Here is an 18,428-nt window from a genome sequence, read left to right as displayed (position 1 = left end):
TAGCTTTTTCCTGTCCAAGACAGGATTCTGGTACACATTTAGCAGCAGTTGAAGTGGTGAGGTGTGTGTGATGTTTGGATACCTGCTGGATACCTGCTGCGGCCCCTGTACATTTAGGTGTCCATAAGAACTGGAGCTGCTCTAAACGTTTCCAACTTGATCTTAAACTTCAGCTTTAATGTATGTTGGAAGGTGCTTTCAGCTGTGCAGCAACATGGTAGCAGGCTTGGGTCTGTGCCTCCCAGCTCTGCACTCACTCTTCCAGTGTGAAGCCATCCTTATTCAGTATCTTCAGTAGAAATGGTTTCCATACATCTGAGTGATGTGAAGATCTCAGCATTCTCAGTAGACAAAGCCTGTGGAGCTGCCTCCTGCTGAGTATAGTATCTTCCTTTTAGCCACAGCAGGTGAGGTTTGTGTATCTTGACTGCAGCATATCCTGTGCTCTGATGGCTTGTTATTGGCTAACAGAGCTGCTTAGAGAACACATCTCCCTATGCTCCATTTAATGGGGCGGGCGTGTGCTCTTCCCTTGCTTGTCAGAGCCGTGCTATTAACAGTCCAACTGGTTGGACAAGCATGCAGCTCACAGCTTGTTGGGCAGGATTTTCCTGACGCAGCAGGTACGGGCTGCTGGAGCTGCTTCAGAAGAAGATAGTGCTCTGAGGGAACCCTTTTGCTCAAGGGCAAACGTTGAAGGGATGTGTTTTGATTCTCTCGCCCCTACGTAGAAGGCAGCTTTAGCACACTACTAGCATTTCACAAATGTACTTGCCCCTTTGGCTCTGAAAAGATTGCTGGAAGGAGAGAACTCAGTTTCAGTACCGATTTCCAGGATCTCATGATTGTACAGAAGCTGCTTTCTAGTGAGAATTTCCTAAGCTTGGACTTAACCTGGAGAGCCCTTGGATTTCCTGGAAAGTACAATGCACCGCTGTTTGGTTTTTATGTGAGGAGTTTGTAATTGCTCTGAAGGCATAAGCTGTTGTAGCCACCTCTGGAGTTACTGATACCTCTTGCATGCGGACTCAGCAACAGCAGACTTGTTGACTTTTGGTCAGAACAGTTATTTTACAGGGATCAAACAATCTTAGAAAAGTCAGATTTACAAGGCAAAAGGTGTTTATTTCTGACCGGAGACGTGAGAGGTGAAGTGCTTTGCTTGCAGTTGGTTTGACTCCAAGTGTAAGAGTTTCCAGGTGGTAATTAAGTGTTAATCTGTGGTTCTGACACGACCGTATCGGAACAGCAGTTTGAGGCACCTTCTGCTTCACCCTCTCCCAAATTGACTTTTGTGGGCGCCTTGTGTCACTTCACTGGTGTGTGGGGAGAGCTGAAGTCCTCTGTAGGAGATGGTGCTGGTGGGGGATGGCAGCCTGGGGGTGACCAGCGTGAATGAGGAAGAAAAACATAAATGGAGAAGAATGGAAATGCAACTCGTGAGCAGATTTGGACATCTCTTCAGAGCGATCATGCTTTTTAGTACTGACTTTGGAGAGGTGCCCAGCTGTGTGGGTGGCAGCCTGTTTCCTTCTTTCTCTTCTTTCTGGTGTTGTGGTGTGGGGAAATTCAGCAGCCCCTTGTGGGGGATTGGTTGGGCAGAAGGGGGGGGGGGGGGGCTTTAAACAGCTTTTGTTCTTTGTTCCACTTGGTGTATGGAAGACCTGGGCTTTTCTGTTGGGGTTAGTGGTCAGACCACCCTGCAGCCCAGCTCAATACTCAAATGGAGTCAGACAGTTCACTTAGATGGAATTTGTTCTCTGCTCTTCTGTTGGAGTCCAGGCCCTCACCCAAGACAACCCAGGTTCAAACTCCTCTACTACAGAAGCTTCTCCCCTTGATCCCAACTACAGGGTCAAACGGCCTCGTGTGTGCCTTTTAAACGATATAGGAAAGCTTCAGCCTCATTATTGCCTACACCATCCTCACTGTCTGTACTGTCCTCTGACCCAGCCTTTGGTCTCTCTCCAGTTTCTGATGTCAAAGTGCCAATGCTTCCCTCACATAAGCGGACGGACATCACTATCTTCAAGCCCTTCATGGATTTAGACACTCAGCCAGTCCTCTTCATTCCTGATGTTCACTTTGCAAATCTGCAGCGTGGTGCTCACGTAAGTGAAGCCTGTGGGGGTGAGGGTGAGAAGTGCTATGGGGTGTATTTGCAAGAAGCCTAGGATGTTGTGTGTTTGTGCTAAATATGAAGTAGCAGACTGTCTGCACTGATGCTGTAAACAAACACAGGCTGAGTCTTACATGAGCAAGAGACGTTGCTCCTAGATGCGTTGGCTGGACTTAACTGGGGATGTTTTCTGAATAAATTATTTTGCTGTGAGCTACTGTTGTTAAGAACCTGAAATGATTTTTCCAAAACATTTCCAGCTGAGAGTTCACAGAAGGAACCGCAGGCTGGTTTTCTCTTGTAAAGTCTGCTGCCTTTTTGCTGTGCTGCTGTAGACTTCAGGCTTCTGCAGGCTGCTGCTGCAGAGTGAAAAGCTGTTTTGTGGAGCTGGCAAGCATGTTGGCTCTGTGATCTGCTGCCAGAGCACCCTGCCTCAGCATTCCTGGAAAGTCCCAGCTGACAGGAAGCTGGAAGGGAAAAAATGAGTGCAACCAAATTTCAAACTCTTCAGTCTTGCTGTGTTTGGAGTCGTGGCATGCTCTAATAGAATATCAGCGGTACTCTTTTAAGACAGTTGCCTCAGTTCCTAACAGAGAATCAGAATAAACTTGGATCCACAAAGAACTTTTCTGTACCTTATCCTACAACAGATGCAGTTTTAAATACTATTCAAAGACTGCATTAGCTTAGAGAACTAGTTAGCTCTTGTGCATTCCCGTCCTTAGCATTTGAGATCCTTCCCTTTCTCTGTAGGAAAAGTGGTAAAGAAGGTACTTACTGGCTTTTGGAAGATTGAGTCTAAGTGTTGTTTGATACAGAGTTGAAAGATAAAGAGGAAATGAATTCCAGTTCTGGGTAAAGTTTACACAACCCTGAGCAGAAATATTATCTGTTTATTAAAATGAAGGCGATGTTTTTTTGCTTGGATCAAAGGATCTAACTTGTAGTAGTAAACAGTAGCATGTCTGGCTCCCTTCTTGACAGCCCCTTTTTCCCCTGTAGCCTGTACTGCTGTGCTTATGAGTCAGCCAAACAAGTGAGCCAATTGCCTTTCCCCTGTGTTTCCTACCATGGGTTTAGGGGTTCTCTCTGCTAGAACAAAATCTTGTCACTGTTGAACGTTTGCTTGTGTGGGATACAGCAGAACTGCTCAATTGCAGTGACTCTTCAGTGTAAACAAAACTATGGCAAAGTTGCTGTTAGCAGTTAACACTTGAAGGGAAATATATTGCTGGCAGGGCCGTGTTATGCCAGCCAAATGGTATGTCAGCATGTGACTTTGTTTTGTGGAGTTGAGACCACTAAGTAGTTTTCTCAGAGGACAGAAAACCCTTTGAGGCTCTCACTAGCTAGTTCAATCACTGTATGTTTTTCTGCATATTTCAAGAAAATCTCTTCTTTGTTTTAAAAGGTTCTTCCTGTTGCTTCTGAAGAGCTAGAAGGTGAAAGGTAAGAATTGTGCTTTCAGACTCCTGAAGCTTTGCCCTTGGGAAGGAGGTAAGTCCCTGTAATTGTGGCTAACATTTTGCTCTATCAATGACAGCTCCAACCTGAAGAGAGGAGGTTACATCGGCGAAGAGGACTTCATTGCTACTCCAAACAAAATGGCTAGAATGGAAGAACCAAAAAGAGGTATTACTTTCTCCTTTCAAAGACTGCGTTATCAGTGAGCTTGTCCATCAGGGTAGAGAGATGCCTCTGAGATTTTATTCTGCAATACACTTTATCCTGACCTTCTGGTTTTGACAAATAACAAAGTACGTGTGTATCAGATTGCAGTTCAGTTTCACAAATCTTTTTGCCATGGGAGAATTTTGGGGGGTTTTTCTGGCAGCTCAGACACTGCCTGCTTTTGAGTTTTGTGTAAGGAAAGGTGCAGAGCCATTGAGCAGTGTGCCAATGCTTCGAGCAAGAAGTTTACCAGGTAATCAATTACAAAAATACCAGAAACTCTTTGGTGGGAGCTTAACATTTGAGTGCCAAGACTTGATTCTGGATATTAAATTATTGCATCTTCCATGCTGCTAGAAGATGGGCTGTTCACCACTAGGGAACAAAATGAGAGCATATTTTGCTTATCTTAAACCTATTTTCTATCTTTGAACTTTGTGGAGTTGGAAATTACTGTGGTGTGGTGGAAGAAAATGAGATCCCTTGTGGAGGAGGCATAGAGGATTGCCTGCCTGATGACAGCTGTGTATGTGAAGACTGTGACAAAGCTTAAGGGATTAAAAGATGAAGGTTAAACTTGTTAGGTTTAACCTTTGCCACCTTGCAAGTTTGACCTGAATAGGGCTGTACTTTGGTAGTCTGTGTAAACTAATTCAAAATCATGATGGATTTTATAAAAGGAAGTGTGAACTCTTGGTTTCTCTTGACTGTGTGCAATAAAATGAGACCCATGGGATTATCTGCACTTTGACTGCTCTGGTGTCCTACCTGTGCTGTTACTGAGAGTGTTTGTGCTCTCTTCTACAGTTCTCGTTCTGAATCTCCCTCTAGCAGAGGAAGTCAATGTGTTGTGCTGTCCTTAGCTCACCTTGGTCATCTTAGACCAGTAATTGCACTGTATTGCAGGTGTGTCAAAGGCATTGTAGCTAATGAACCCTTGTAAACAATCCAGCTTGCAATACCTAGTCATTAGAAGATGGATTAAAGGCAGCAAAGCCGTTCAAGTCCAAGCTTTTTTGCTCTTACGGCTTATTCCTCAGCCTAAATGCAGTTTTTAATGAGGCTGGTGTTAAAAACAATGACTCTGCTAGCTTGAGAACGCTAGAGATACTTACCTAATTGGGTTTCTTATTCTTTGGTCCCCCTCCTAGCAGGAAAAAGAGCCTGCAGTGTGTGTCAGCTGAGGTGGAGTGGGTATCCCTCACATGTGGCATGGAGTGGGAAGGCAGATGAGATGGTGTAGGAGGAGAGGGGCAGTGTACAAATAAATAATTATATGATGGCGTCTGTCAGGTTGGTTAATTGTGAAAAACCTTATGGTTGGTGATTTGGGAGATATGAAGGGGAGCTAGATTCTCAAAACTCTATGTTTTGCATCCTTCCTTTCTGTGCTTTAAATGGAATCTTTTCTTTCAAAGCATGGATTAAATATCAGGTAGTGAAAAATCTGACGTTTGACATGTAAGCACGTAGTATTTCTGTGCATGAAGAGTGCCTTGTGAGCTAACCTAGCCGTACCTCTTCAGAGTATAGTAGGTGTATCAGTCCCTTAGTCTGTATTGCTCCTTATTTAGCCATGAGAATTGACTGTGCAGTTAATTCCTGTCTGTGATTTGCTTTTCAGTGTTGCTTTATGTCCGAAAAGAATCAGAGGAAGTCTTTGATGCACTTATGTTAAAGACACCATCACTGAAAGGCCTGATGGAAGCCGTAAGTATGAAGGCTGCTTTGTAGTCTCCTGCTTGAGAAAAAGCAAGTGGCCCAGTCAGTGTGTGATGGACAATCATAGGATTTAGAATGCTGACTGCAGTTGTGTCCGTGTATCTCTGCTGCTTCTGGAAATGATGCAGAGGGCCAATGCTCTTCCAGTGAAGGGGAAATTAATGTAAATAATGCTTCAGTTCATTGTTGAAGGGGCTTTTGGAAGCTTCCTGTTTAAGCATCTTATTCCACACGCGTGAGATCTGGGTGTAAGAAGGTGTTTCTTAACCTTCCTTGAAAATCTGAGCCAAAGAGTTGCAAACTGTTAGGCACTGCTGGAAAGATAGACCTCTGGGCTCACTCTTTATGCAGGTTCTGCTCTGGGCACGTGGCAGCAGCAAGCAGTTTGTAGGTCTTTTCCTTGAGAAAAAACAGTCAGTGGGCTCCCATTTGGAATGTCCTTTGTGTCAGAGATAAGAGCTGAATTAGGAGGTGGAGCAATTTCCAGAGCATGTTCAGTGGCTTGGCTTTATTTCTGTCTGAAGGCCTTGTTTGGGGGCGTTCCTTCCACACTGCAGGCTTCCAGAGAGGAGTTCTTTCTAAGCCCCAGCTTAGAACAGAGCAATGTGCTTTGAATGTTCTATGCAGCTCTGCACGCAAGCGTGAAATTATACTCTGGTGCTTGACTTCCAAAATAGCTTTCCACTACTCCTGCTGCTTTAATGCTGCGAGGGAAGTACAGAGCTTAACTCTGGGGAATGATGTAATGCTTGGCACTAGCTCAGAATTGCCATTTCTGATTGTCGTTCTGTGACTAATGCCTCGTGGAGGCTTGGAGGACAGAGGCCTCACAAGGCAATACCTGGCTGTGCAGCCCTCTTTGGGACCAGAGATGGCTCTGTAACACGAGACCCTTTCCTGCCCATGGTGCTTCAGAGTACGATGTTCTTGGCCTGTTCTCTGCAAACGTGGGTGAGGAATAGGAGGCAGAAGAGAATTGTATTGATGGGTAATTGTGAGAGCAGCTCGAGCTATTGTGTGATGGGGCACACAGGCTTTGCCAGCACACACAGGCTGGAGAGTGGCTGACAGGTGGAGGGAGTGAAGGCAGTGGGGTCCTCCCTTATCCAGTGGCCTTGAAGTAAAGCTGTATCTCTGTTGTTTCACTGACACTCTGTTGTGTCACAGGAAATCAAAAGCTCACAAATACAGTTTGGACCCATCACGTGCTTTTGTGCCCTGAAAGAACACATTGGTCTGGTGCTCCTGTTGGTGCAATAGAGCAATTTGCCAAAGTAAATCAGACACGGTTGCCTTTGTGTTTTTGTATGATGAAGAGCCGCGCTTAGAGCTGTGGACACTCAAATGGCGAAGGCAGGAATTTGTGATCACTTTGTCTTTAACACAGTTCTTTGCTTTGTTGCGCTTTCTTCCTGTATCACCCACTGTGATGAGCAGTTTCCACCTGATCTCTGATACCGAGTATAAAAATGGCTTTCAATACAGTGAGACACCAGAGAGCCCAGAGGGGGCGCAGTGTTGTTGTTCTCTCTGTGTAGCTCTTTGTTGAGTCAGCAGGGAGTTGCTAGATCAAGAATCAGTGCCCGGGTTCAGATCATAATTGAGTGTTTTGCACTGAAGTGAAGGGCAGTCTTAGCAGCCTCCCTGCTTTACAGGTGTTTTCTTTCTTTTCTTCTAGATATCTGACAAGTACGATGTTCCATTTGATAAAATAGGAAAAATCTTCAAGAAATGTAAAAAAGGGTGAGTATGTATCTATGTATCCTTAGAGCAGCTCTGAGAACGGCAGCTCTGTGTGTATGCAGATGTTGTGTGTGGTCAGGCCCTGAACTAATCCTGTTCCAGTGTAACTCGTAGAGCACTAAAGCATAAAGGTCCTGTGGAGCTCAACAGTTGGACTCGCTCTAGAAATGCAAGTTGTTGGGCTTCGAGTCGGCTGCTATTTGAATCAGACTTGATCATGCCAGAGAAGAGTTCCACTTGTGTAAAGGCCCCAAGTGACAAAGAACCTACTTGAACCCATGCTAAATGGAATGGTTTACTGTGCTCGCTGTCTATATTTGGCTACGGTTACTAAACCTGGGTCTTTCTGTGTGTTACACTGCAGAGAGCTCCACTTGTGAAATAACCCGTTCCCTGCAAAGGCCACAGTCCTTGAGTTCATAGTTGAGTTCATGAACGTGCCTTTATTTTTCCTTTTAGTAATTTTCTTGGCCCTTCTCCAAAGTCACTTCAGTTTCTTAGCTTCATCCCCCCAAGCCCCTCTGCCCAGGAACGTTAAGTCCTTTAATCACCTTTGCAATGTAGTTTCGAGCAGTAGTGGTGCTTTTGTAGCAGAATTACCTTCACTGTGAGCTCTGCAGGGGTGATTTAAAACTGCTGATTATTTATAACTGTCAAACAAACCAGTTCGGAGCCCCGAGGCTGCCAAAGCGTGTTCAGCATCTGATGGGATCTGTGCCATTCCTGAGCTCTCCTTCCCTCCCAGTTGAGGAGCTGCACTTCATGCTTTCCTTCAGCTGGGAAGTGTTGGCTGCGACCCTTGGTGGCAGGTCTGAGTGATAAGAGCAGCTAGATTTGCTATGGCAGGTGAAGGTTCAGTGCAGGAATCTTAGCTTACCTCTGGACAGTCTGAGGTTTGAGCGTGCCTTTGTAGGCTTTGGCCTTTAGGACTCTAATATTTCCCCACCTGATCTTATTTTTCCAGAATCCTGGTCAACATGGATGATAACATTGTGAAACACTATTCCAATGAAGATACCTTCCAGTTGCAGATTGAAGAAGTTGGAGGATCTTACAAGCTGACTCTCACTGAGATCTAAGATCACGGATCCTCTGTGGATTTGAAGCACGGATCTCGAGTGATCATTTCCCATAATGTAGTGTGTTGGGTAAAGCACTGCTCGCCTTCTCCAGGAGCAAGTCAGGTGTTGACTTGTTCTGGGGATCAGAGAGGTGTTTTTGCTTGATACCTTTGTGTCTCTGTTCTTTCTAGAGAACGTTGTAATGCTCATGACCTTATTTGCACTTGAAACCCGTGAGCAAAGAACAGCAATTAAATAGAGCGTGTATAAAAGACTAGTAGATAAGGGAGGGGAAACCCTTGGAAGGTGGCCTTTTAGAGCGGTGATGTCTTATTTATCTATTCAGTACCCACGATTGAGCCCGTTATCAGCTAAGAGCGTTTTACTGGACTGTTTTCTGTTAGGTAGAGCTGCAAAACTACTGACTGAGACTGGTAGGAATTGCGTGCAGGTCGGAGAAAAGTCATCCCGATGTTTACTCTTTGTCAGGGCAGGCTGCTGAAATCACGTGTGTCACTGGGGGGGGAATGTAATACTGCCTTGCTTATGAAGAACTCGCCTTAGTAACTGTGTGAACTCTCATCAGATGAAGCTATGTTGTATATAAGTGCAATATATTTTTGAAGGTTTGTAAATGTGTACATACAAGTGATATATAATATATATAAAATATGGTGTTTGTGTATATACCATGAATATATGCAAAGAAGCCCATCTAAAAGGATTCCATATACAGGGAAAACAGATATTTAACGTAGCTATTTAAGGAAAGGACAAAGCCTTAACATGCACCAAAGGTGAGCACACATGGGTACGTTCGTAGAACGCGCAGAGACCTTGTTCAGCATGCATTTTCCTGTGTGGAGGGAAGGGTAGCAGCTCTCCTCGACCCCTCTGGCCAGCGAGGCGCTGGCAGCTCTGTCTCCTGCCTGTCCCGGCTCTGAGCAGCAGCGTGTCCTGCTGCCCGCAGGGTGGGCTGGGCCGAGAGGCTGTGCCCCAAGAGAAGCTGAGCACTCTCAGGTTCCTCGCAACCTCACTGTGAGGGGTGAGGAAGTCTCCTGCGGGGCGGATTTCTGCCTGGCAGAATGCTTAGGGGTTCCCCAGCCCTCTGCCAAGTCCTGCGGTGGCAGCTCAGTCTGGGGAAGTGCTTGGCGAGGCGTTGGGTGGTGCAGCAGGGAACTGCGGCCAGGGATGGGCTGATTGCTGCAGGCGTGCGTCATGCAGCACTGAGCTGGTGGGAGAACCAATGAGGGCAGCTGGTAGCAGCAGTCGGCCTGGGCCTGGCTGCCAGAAACCTCCAAAACCAGCCTCTGCAGCAGGCTCCATAGTGCTTACTCATCGTGCCTTTGAGCTTAGGAAGGAAAGGTGCCCTCTGGTTAGCAGCAAGGGAGAAGCACGCAGTAATGGCTGCAGTCACCTGCACTGCAGGGTGGGATGTGAGCAGGCATGAAGCACTGGGAGCGGTGCCGCTCGGTGCTGCTGGTCTGTATTAATGGGAGGTCTGCAGTGTCCTGAGGCAGCACAAAGCCAGGGGGGCTGAACGTGCATTGCCCTGGGTTGACCTGGATAGGTTGGAGAAGCTGGCTGGCAAAGCAGGACGTGATTCTGCTGAATGGTTCGTGTGTCCCCTGAGCGATCAGAGAGCGGCAGCCCGGTGTCTGGCTGTGTCATGCTGCTGTTTGGGAAGGGGACACAAACTCCACGCTGAGTTGTACAACCAGAAGCACAGGCTGCAGAACGCCTGAGCTTTGCCTGCTGTCCCACTGGGCACCAAGGGAGCCTCGGTCACAGCACAGTGCCCTGCTTTGGGCCGGCCCTTCCCACTGCCGTCCTGCCAGGAGCTCAGGACTGAGCGAGCAGAGCTGCAGAGGTGTGGATGCGCTCCCAGCCCTTGTGGTGGGCTTCCATTGCAGAAATTCAGGTTGCAGGTGGACAAGGGTCGCCCAGGGAGGGCTGCGGCCTTTGGCATCAGAGCAACCCGGAGCCAGCCCGCACCACACACCCAGGCGGCTGCGGGTGCAGTTAATCCCGCCCTGGTGCTGGGGCGAGGTTCCTACCCCCGCCATGTATTTTGTTGCCGTTTTATGGCTTGGGTGACTGGGATTTATGCTCAGCCAACCAATCCTCTTCCTCCTGCCCTCCCTCAGCACCACGCACCCTCCTGCTCGCACCAACATCCTGCTCGGCCTGCAGGGAGCTGGCACGGCCTGCCCTCCATTGTGAGTTACGGGCACTGCGACAAGGGAAGTTCTTAAGGCTGATAGATGGAATACGTGTATCTTGTCACATCTGTATTGAGAATGGAAGTTGTATTACAGAAACTCGGTCTGGGGTGAGGGAAGTAGTTTAGGGTCTCTGTAGGGGTAGGGTTGTCACAACCGTTATTTCTTTTGTACTGTGTAATGAAGTCGGTGAACTAAACCTGCTGATTGTTTCCCTCTGATGCTCTCCGGGACGCGGGTCTTCTCACTGTAGCAGCAACCTCACGTATGTGTTACGGAACTGATTTGTTTGGTTTTTGCCTTGCTGTTTTTTAATTGAAAACGTATTTTAAAGCAAGCCATTAAATTTTATATGTTCATTTCTAACGCTGACTCAAGTCTAACGCGCAGCGAGCGCAGGAAACGGGCATTATTCGACGCGGGCGTGCAGCGGGCGGCCCGTCCCGATGCGTGGTTGGCCGTACTCCGTGCGCTCACGGCCCCGCCCGCCCTCCCCCATCCGCGTCCCACGTGCAGCGCGGCACGCACGCGAGGGGCCGCGCAGTTCCGCCCCGCCCCGCCACACCCCGGGCATTCCCTGCCGCCTTCCCGCCCCCCGCCGACCTTTCCCCCACTTTCCATCTCGCCGCCCCGGCCAAGCCCACGCGCCGCCCCCCCCCCGCCCATCCCCTCCGCGGCGCCCCCGCACGCCGCCATCACGCCGCGCGCCGCCTCCCGTTGGCCGCGCGCGGTTCTCGCCGCGCTCCGATTGGCGGACGGCAGCCGCCCCGCCCGCGCCGTCTGGCGCGCGGAGCTCTCGGCGGCTCGCGGCGCGCGGGATCCTCGGTGCCGGCCCCGCGGGCGGGGAAGGAGGGGCGGGGCGCTGCCGGCTGCCGCCGCGCTCTGTGCCGCGCTCTGTGCCGCCCTGCTGCCTACCGCCTGCCGCCTGCCGCCGCCTTCCCGCTCGCACCGACGCGCCATGCACGGCTCCGGTTCGCCCTGCCCGGAGATGGGAGATGCGGTGAGCGACGCGGGGACCGTTACCCTGAGGGAGGCGGGGGAACGGCCGGGACCTGCGGGAACGGGGGCGGTCGGGGCCGTTAGCCGAGGGGATGGCGCCGTTAGCCGAGGGGTTCCGTCCCGGCCGCGCGGTCGTCCCCTTTCCCGGCCGCCGCCGTGTCCGTGCCGGGCGGGGTGAGGCGGGGACACGCGTCCCGGCCGCGAGGCGTTGCGCGGCTCCCCCGCGCGAAGTAACCGCCCGGCCGAGCGGCGGAGGCGCCGTCACGGATCCGTATCGCGGCGGCACCGCGGAGCCCCGCTACGTGAGTCATTGCCGGAGCTCGGCGCCGCCGGAGCCCCGATGACATCAGCCGGGCTGCGCGGTTCCCCTCGGGCTGCGGGCCGTCCTTAGCTCCCCCCTCGCTGTGCGGCGCTCCGCGGTGGGGCTGCGGGCTCTGCCCCGTGCCGCCCGTCCCGCTGCTGGCAGGGCACGGAGCCAGCGGCGCAGCCCGCGTGCGGCCGGAGCTCCGTGACGTTGGGGTTTCCTGTGCAGGAAGGCCGGGTGTTGCCTGCCGTGCGGGCGTCTCCTCCCCGCACACCCTTCTCCTGTGCCGTTTGCCTTTGGAAGCCCGGCGGTAGCGTCGCTCCGTATCGTCCGAGCGCTGCTCGGTGCCCTTCGGGACAGCCGGCACCTGCGCGGTGCCACGCGTTTTTCAGCGCGGTGTTTGGAAGCCCCGAGCACAAAGCGGCCCCGCTGTGCTCCACGAGCCGCTCGCCTTCCTTTCTCCCCGCCAGCTTTCCCGGGTGCAAAAATAAGACGGCAACGCTTTTGCAAAGCGTGGCACCCGCGGGCGGAGATGTAGGGCCGGGAGCGTCGTACGGGCGGCATGAAGTGTGTTTTCCACATGCTCCGGCAATGAGATTAGTGCTAATGAGCAGCCATCTTCTGGGGCCGGCAGGCAGCCTTGGCTAAACAAGGTTGGAAGTTCTTCCCTTCTTGCTCGTATGCAGACGAGGGTGGGGAGCCGAGCTGGCAGGGGGAGGGTGAGAGCGGCGGCGATGGGTAAAAGCCTCGCTGCAGGCACGGATCCATTTCAGCTGACCTTCGTGGTGAGCAGACGGCGTGTGGGTGGCGTCAGCTTTGTGTTCTGACTCGTGCTAATAGGCAGTAATGCGATTACATCCAGGTTGACATTGTGGATATCTACGAGTCCATCCGGGAGCGGCAGCGCCACGACAGCGAGCGCTCCACCTGCAGCACCTTGGAGCAGAATGACATCGAAGCCGTGGAGGCGCTTGTTTGTATGAGCTCCTGGGGGCAAAGATTGCAGAAAGGTGACATATTAAAGATAAGGCCTCTCACACCCTTCTCGGATCCTGGAGATTTCACAATGCACGCTGAGGCGACTTCGGAGTTACCAAAGGATTATTTGTCTACGCTGGTAAGGAAGGCGTGACTGCAGAGTAAGAGTGTGTGATGTGTGTGATACCTGCCTGCTGTGATGTGTGTGATACCTGCCTGCTGTGATGTGTGTGATACCTGCCTGCTGTGATGTGTGTGATACCTGCCTGCTGCATCCCAGCCCTGTTTGCACTCGGCTCGTGCTGCGGGTGTACGGGCAAAGCAGCAGTGTGGGCTTTTCTGCTGTTTGTGGGATGGCAAACGGGAGTTTGGTCTCCTGTAAAGCTCCTGCTGTCAGGAGCAGCACAGAGGGAGGCTATTTCAGTGGTCGGATGTTTGAGAGGATCTCAGAGGGGCCCGTCATTTGTGTTTTAGAAGGCTAAGGCCTGTTTCAGCCAGCTGGCTTTTAACATGCACTTATGTCACAGAAAGAGAATAGGAGAGACGAGAAGGCTGAGATGATGCAGCAACTGGCTGGTGGGGCTCTTCTGTTATCCTGCTGCCACTCCGTTTGGGGCTCTGAACTGCCCAGCAGACAGGCATGGTTTGGGATTTCAGTGTAGGCGGGGGAGGAGAGGTGGCAGCAGCAGGGAGGCACAGGGGTGGGTGAGGGGGGTGCAAAGCAGTTCCACTTGTGTTTATCTTGGGAATAGCCAGCAGCTGCTGGAGGAACCGTTATTTAAAGATCTTACATTATTGAAGTATCGTTTATAATTAAATTAAAGATAAAAATATCGAAGTCTTACTGGAACGTGGATGCTCACATGGTACAGTACCGCTGTCTATTGCTTGTCTGTCTGTGTGGTCAGCTCGTGGCCTCTTACATCTGCACCCATCGCTGGGAGAAGAAATGAGAGGGTTTGTGTAGCGCACTGGGTAGAACGCAACGTTTCATGTAGGTCTGCAGTCTGCCTCATTGCCTTCCTTTAATTAATTAGTGTACTTCCGAGCCTGTTCTGAATGACCGTCAGATGGGGCAATGCAGGCTTTAATTGCTTTCCCCAAGAAGCGGTTTCCGAGGTTCTGAGGAGCAGGTGTGATTTTCTTTTTGCACTGCAGGCTGTATAGAACGGTGCGTGAGCAGCGTTGTGTAACAGTGCTTTCTTCCTGCAGTGCATGACCCCTCCGCACAGCCCCGACTTTGTGGACATGTCTGCCGCCGTGCTGCTCCCCTCACAGGTCACTTACTCCAAGCCCAGGACCGTCATGGCAAACACGGCTGCCTGCTTGGTCACATCCACCACCAACACAACTCCCGCAGCCAAGCCGTCCGTTCTGAGCGTGGAGACGCAGTGTGAGCAGAGGGCGGCCCTCGCGGAAGCCTCTGCCCCTCAGCCTTGCCGGGCCATGGTGACCAGCGTCATACGGCACACGGGTGACAGCTCTGCTTACCACCACAGAGCTGCTGCGCAAGAGAAGGCAAAGGCAGCTTCGGGCTGCGGGGCTTCAGGGGAGCGGCATGGAGCTGAGGAGCGAAGAGATTCCAGCCTGCCACAGGACACGTGTGCTGCCGATGCTTTAATCAACAAGGCCTCCCCTGTACACCAGCCGTGTGCGGCTGACTGCGCTGCTGTGGTGCCCGGCAAGGCACAGCTTCCACTCCGACCTGTTTCTCCACAGACCCACTTACCAAAGAGTTGCGAGGATGACTTGCAAACAAGAGCTACCCCAGTGACACCGGTCCCTGTGTCAAGCCCCCAGGTCCTCTGTCAGATGATCCCATTGAGTGGCCAAAGCGGTGTGATTAATGCCTATGTCAAACCTTCAGCTCCGACCATCTCGGCTCCCATGAAACCTATTTTACCGCAGACGGCTCCTCTTTCTCAGCCCGTGCTCGTGGGATCTTCTGTGCCTCAGGGGACCGTCATGTTGGTTCTTCCACAGACTGCTGTCGCACCGACGCCGCAGTGCCCGCAAACAGTAATGACTGTTGGGAACACCAAGCTCCTGCCCCTTGCTCCTGCCCCCGTGTTCATCGCTTCTGGTCAAAGCTGCGCCCCTCAGATGGACTTTTCGAGACGGAGGAATTATGTTTGCATCTTCCCCGGGTGCAAGAAAACCTATTTCAAGAGCTCCCACCTCAAAGCCCACCTTCGTACCCACACTGGTGTGTAACGTTGGGGTGCTCAAGGGTGTGTGGCAGCGGGTGGGAAAGGGAAGGGGCAGGTGGTCAGGGATCTTGTGCTCATCTGGGAGAGGAGAAGAATGCTCATTCTCCATGGGCAAGCAAAACAAAACAGACTTTGTTCTGAGACCTCAGCCGACCCCGTAGCGTTGGTTGAGTTTCACATGCTTTAGTTGGAGCAAAGCTTTGCCCTCTGCGTGCATGTGTTTAGATTGGAGTGGAACTCTGCCAGCTGGACTGGATTGCAGTGAATTGCGCAAGCCTTTATTTTGAGCGTGGAGGGCTCTGGTGTAAGCAGTCCACAGTGCAGGTAGTTGTTCTTAGTTTGCATGTGAATGAAAGAAAAGGAACGTTCCAATACTACCAATACCACTACTATTAGAGTCCCTCGAGTTTAGGCCAGGCTAAATAGGTGTGTGTTAAGATTTTGGGCTACAGCATTAGGAAGCAGAGCTCCTGCAGGAATGTAACCGGTTTTACGTTAGGTAATTGTAAATTAGTTGCAATCACTGTGATTTGTTCCATAACATCTGGTTAGCATAGAGGCAGTGTACGTGTGCTCTACCTGTTCTCTTTTCAACTCTCAGATCCCGTTAAGTCAAAACTAAACGCTGAGTTCTTGGCAGGGGCTGTTTCTGATGTTAAGGAACAAGCACAGCAGGTGATTGATAACGAAGAGCTCATCTAAATGTCTACATTTTTTTTCCCCTTTGCTTATTTCCACCACCCTCTGTGGTTCCATAGCAGGATGTGCACCAGTTTGCCAGCTTGTCTGTACAGTTCCTATGAGAACAGAGCTTAAGCTCTGCATGAAGCTGATAATCCTTGTAAACTGGAGCTCAGAGGCAGAATGGTGGTTCTGCTTCTGGTCTGTGGCAGCAAACCTCTCCCTTGGCACGTACCACTGCTGATCCACAAGGGAAGCCGTGTCTGTTGTGATGTTAAGATGAGCACCCGTGGCTGGGGAAGCACGCAGTCCCATCACTCTCAGCATCAGTGGGCAGAGCAGCAGCATCTTGCTTTTCCTGCTTCATCCCACTCACTGAGTAGCTATGTGGGCATTGTGCACACCGAGCTTCACTTGCCATCTGCAGTAAGAATGCAGCTGCTGTGCTGCATCTTTTCTGCCGGACTTTTTGTTCTGCTCCAAAGAGTTCCCCAGATTTATGGTAAAGGGTAGATGTTTATCTTGTTTTTCTTGAGGTCTATGGGGGCTGCAGGCAGCAGATCGCATTGTTTAGGACAATGTGTAATGTTAAGCAGTCATCCAGCACCAGAAACTGCTGTTGAAAGCCTTCCTGGCTGCTCTCCTTCCTTGGCATCCGGAGCTCCTGTAGGAGTCTGGGTCTCTGGGCATGTGGGCTGTCTGATGTGCTGCATGGGTGTGTGGGTCGCCTGAGCACGATGGGACGGAGGGAGTGCTGCAGGGAGCTTGAAGTCCAGGTTTTCTTTTTACCCGCAGCGTTTGCTGCTGATGAGTAGCGGTCACAGAGCTGTGGCCACGTAGGAAGGATGGGCTCAGGGATTTGGGTTTGGTGAAATCTGTAGTTAACGTTGCTTTTCTTTAAACAAAGGGAGTCTATTAAAGAGCATTTAAGGGAATGTGTAAGGGGAAAAGAGTCCGATGCTTTTGCTCTGCGAGTCAAATTCAGCTTGTACTGAAGGTAACGGTAGCTGCACGCACGGGCAGTTCTGGGAAACTGCCGGATTCTGTGAGGTAGGGTCTGACACAGCTCTGTGGTAAGACGCAGCTTAATGGGAGCTCTCTTTCCTTCACGTTCCGCAGGAGAAAAGCCCTTCAGCTGCAGCTGGGAAGGCTGTGACAAGAAGTTTGCCCGCTCGGACGAACTGTCGCGGCACCGCAGAACTCACACGGGAGAGAAGAAGTTCGCCTGCCCCGTGTGCGAGCGTCGCTTCATGCGCAGCGATCACCTGACGAAGCACACCCGCCGCCACATGGCCACCAAGAAGATCCCCAGCTGGCAGACGGAGCTGGGCAAACTGAACAGAATGGCCACGGCGGAGAAAGCGCAAAGCGGCGGCGCTGTGAGCATGCTCATCCCTGTGCCATCCGCTGTCTGCCAGGGCGGCGGGACAAAGCGCCTCCTTTGAAACCTCTGCGAGTCGCAAAGAGCTCTGCTGGCTACGACGGGACTGACAGAGCGGCCCTCTTCACCCCCACGGCGTGTTTGTTTGTACATACTTGGGTTCCCTTCGTTGTAGGTCCTCTGTTAATAATGCTAGGGGAGGAATGGATGCCGTTTCCTCATCCCGTTTGTTTGTGTGTCGGATATTTGGGCGGATGCAATCACCAGCACTTCAGGAAGGCAGAACTCTTTGGAAATGATTTTGGCGATGGGTTTAAACAAGTCAATAGGTTTAAACAAGTCAATAGGTTTAAACAAGTCAACACGTGTTGCTTGCTGTTAATATTCGGATGGACAGTGCAACAGGGTGATTTTTAATTTTTGATACTAGTGTTTTCTATACCAAATATATTTTGTATTTATTCCTTTGGATCTTCGTATGCAGGCTTACTTGACCTGCGTTAGTAGAGGTGTGCAGGATGAAACCCGGGGCTTTGGAAGCTACTTTGCTGTAAGCCCAAACAAATGCATTCGGAGCATCGTGTGAGCGTGTAATGTCTGGAAATGCGGTGCTGGGGATTGGCACACTTCTGCATTCTGGTCCTGCAGTAGGTGGGTGCTGTTAGACCCTCCTTGTGCAGCTGCCGTTGGATGTTGGATAGTCTGAGATCTAAGCCCATCTTTGTTTATAAACAAAACAAAAACGAGCTCACAACCAACCCAACAAAACCACGCTAGAATGACTTTCAGAAATGGAGTGTTGGAATCCTCAGCACTGCAGCAATTCATACTCTTTGCAAGTGGAAGCTGTTGTAACTGCTGTAAGTGAAAGCTTGACACACTGTGTGTTCCTGGGTCCCCGCTGAGCAAAGCACCGGGGAGCCAGGCTGCTCTGCTGGATGTAGAAGCGCAGACACTGTTCAACAGCTTTGACACTAAAAACGATGCTTTACTTTCAGCCCCGCAAAATCAGCGTATTAAAGGCTACTGGAAGGTAGCACAAATGGCAGGATAACCTGTGAGCAATTAGCTGGGCCTGTGTTTGCATTTTGTTTTAAATGCAGGAGAAATATAACATGAAGTTTACGCGTTGTGGATGCTGATGAACCTCATAGAAAATTGCTCCAGGCTTTAGATGACCTGCATCAAAGCACCAGGAGAAATACTAGTCATGTCTTAAGAAACAGCCACCTTTGTCAGCTCGATGATGCTCTTCCCGTGGCCTTACACTTCTCCACAGTACTTTGTATCAAATCACCCTTTTCTATTAAACCAGATGCTCTCCCTCTTGGCTGGAT

The 18,428-nt window shown here is 50.7% G+C and overlaps 2 protein-coding genes across 3 annotated transcripts in view; both read left to right on the top strand.

The window, feature by feature from the left end:
- The window catches only part of GRHL1 (grainyhead like transcription factor 1), a 35,549-nt gene extending 26,631 nt beyond the window's left edge, over positions 1-8,918 (top strand). For both annotated transcript variants that reach the window (XM_072332445.1, XM_072332444.1), the window contains exons 11-16: positions 1,972-2,111; positions 3,531-3,568; positions 3,663-3,751; positions 5,415-5,500; positions 7,191-7,255; positions 8,220-8,918. In XM_072332445.1, coding sequence (XP_072188546.1) covers positions 1,972-2,111; positions 3,531-3,568; positions 3,663-3,751; positions 5,415-5,500; positions 7,191-7,255; positions 8,220-8,334 — 533 coding nt within the window. In that variant the 3' untranslated portion in view covers positions 8,335-8,918. The remainder of the gene's footprint in view (positions 1-1,971; positions 2,112-3,530; positions 3,569-3,662; positions 3,752-5,414; positions 5,501-7,190; positions 7,256-8,219) is intronic.
- Positions 8,919-11,365: 2,447 nt separating this feature from the next.
- Positions 11,366-18,418, top strand: KLF11 (KLF transcription factor 11). Its single transcript, XM_072332263.1, has 4 exons — positions 11,366-11,538; positions 12,704-12,958; positions 14,032-15,025; positions 16,830-18,418. The coding sequence occupies exons 1-4, from the start codon at positions 11,497-11,499 to the stop codon at positions 17,153-17,155; spliced, it is 1,617 nt and encodes a 538-aa protein (XP_072188364.1). The 5' UTR covers positions 11,366-11,496; the 3' UTR covers positions 17,156-18,418.
- Positions 18,419-18,428: the final 10 nt, after the last annotated feature.

This window comes from Excalfactoria chinensis, chromosome 3, assembly GCF_039878825.1.
Source record: "Excalfactoria chinensis isolate bCotChi1 chromosome 3, bCotChi1.hap2, whole genome shotgun sequence".
In the NCBI taxonomy this organism is placed as follows: Eukaryota; Metazoa; Chordata; class Aves; order Galliformes; family Phasianidae; genus Excalfactoria; species Excalfactoria chinensis.
Note: the sequence above shows the minus strand (reverse complement) of the source record. Positions and strands in the feature narration are given on the sequence as shown.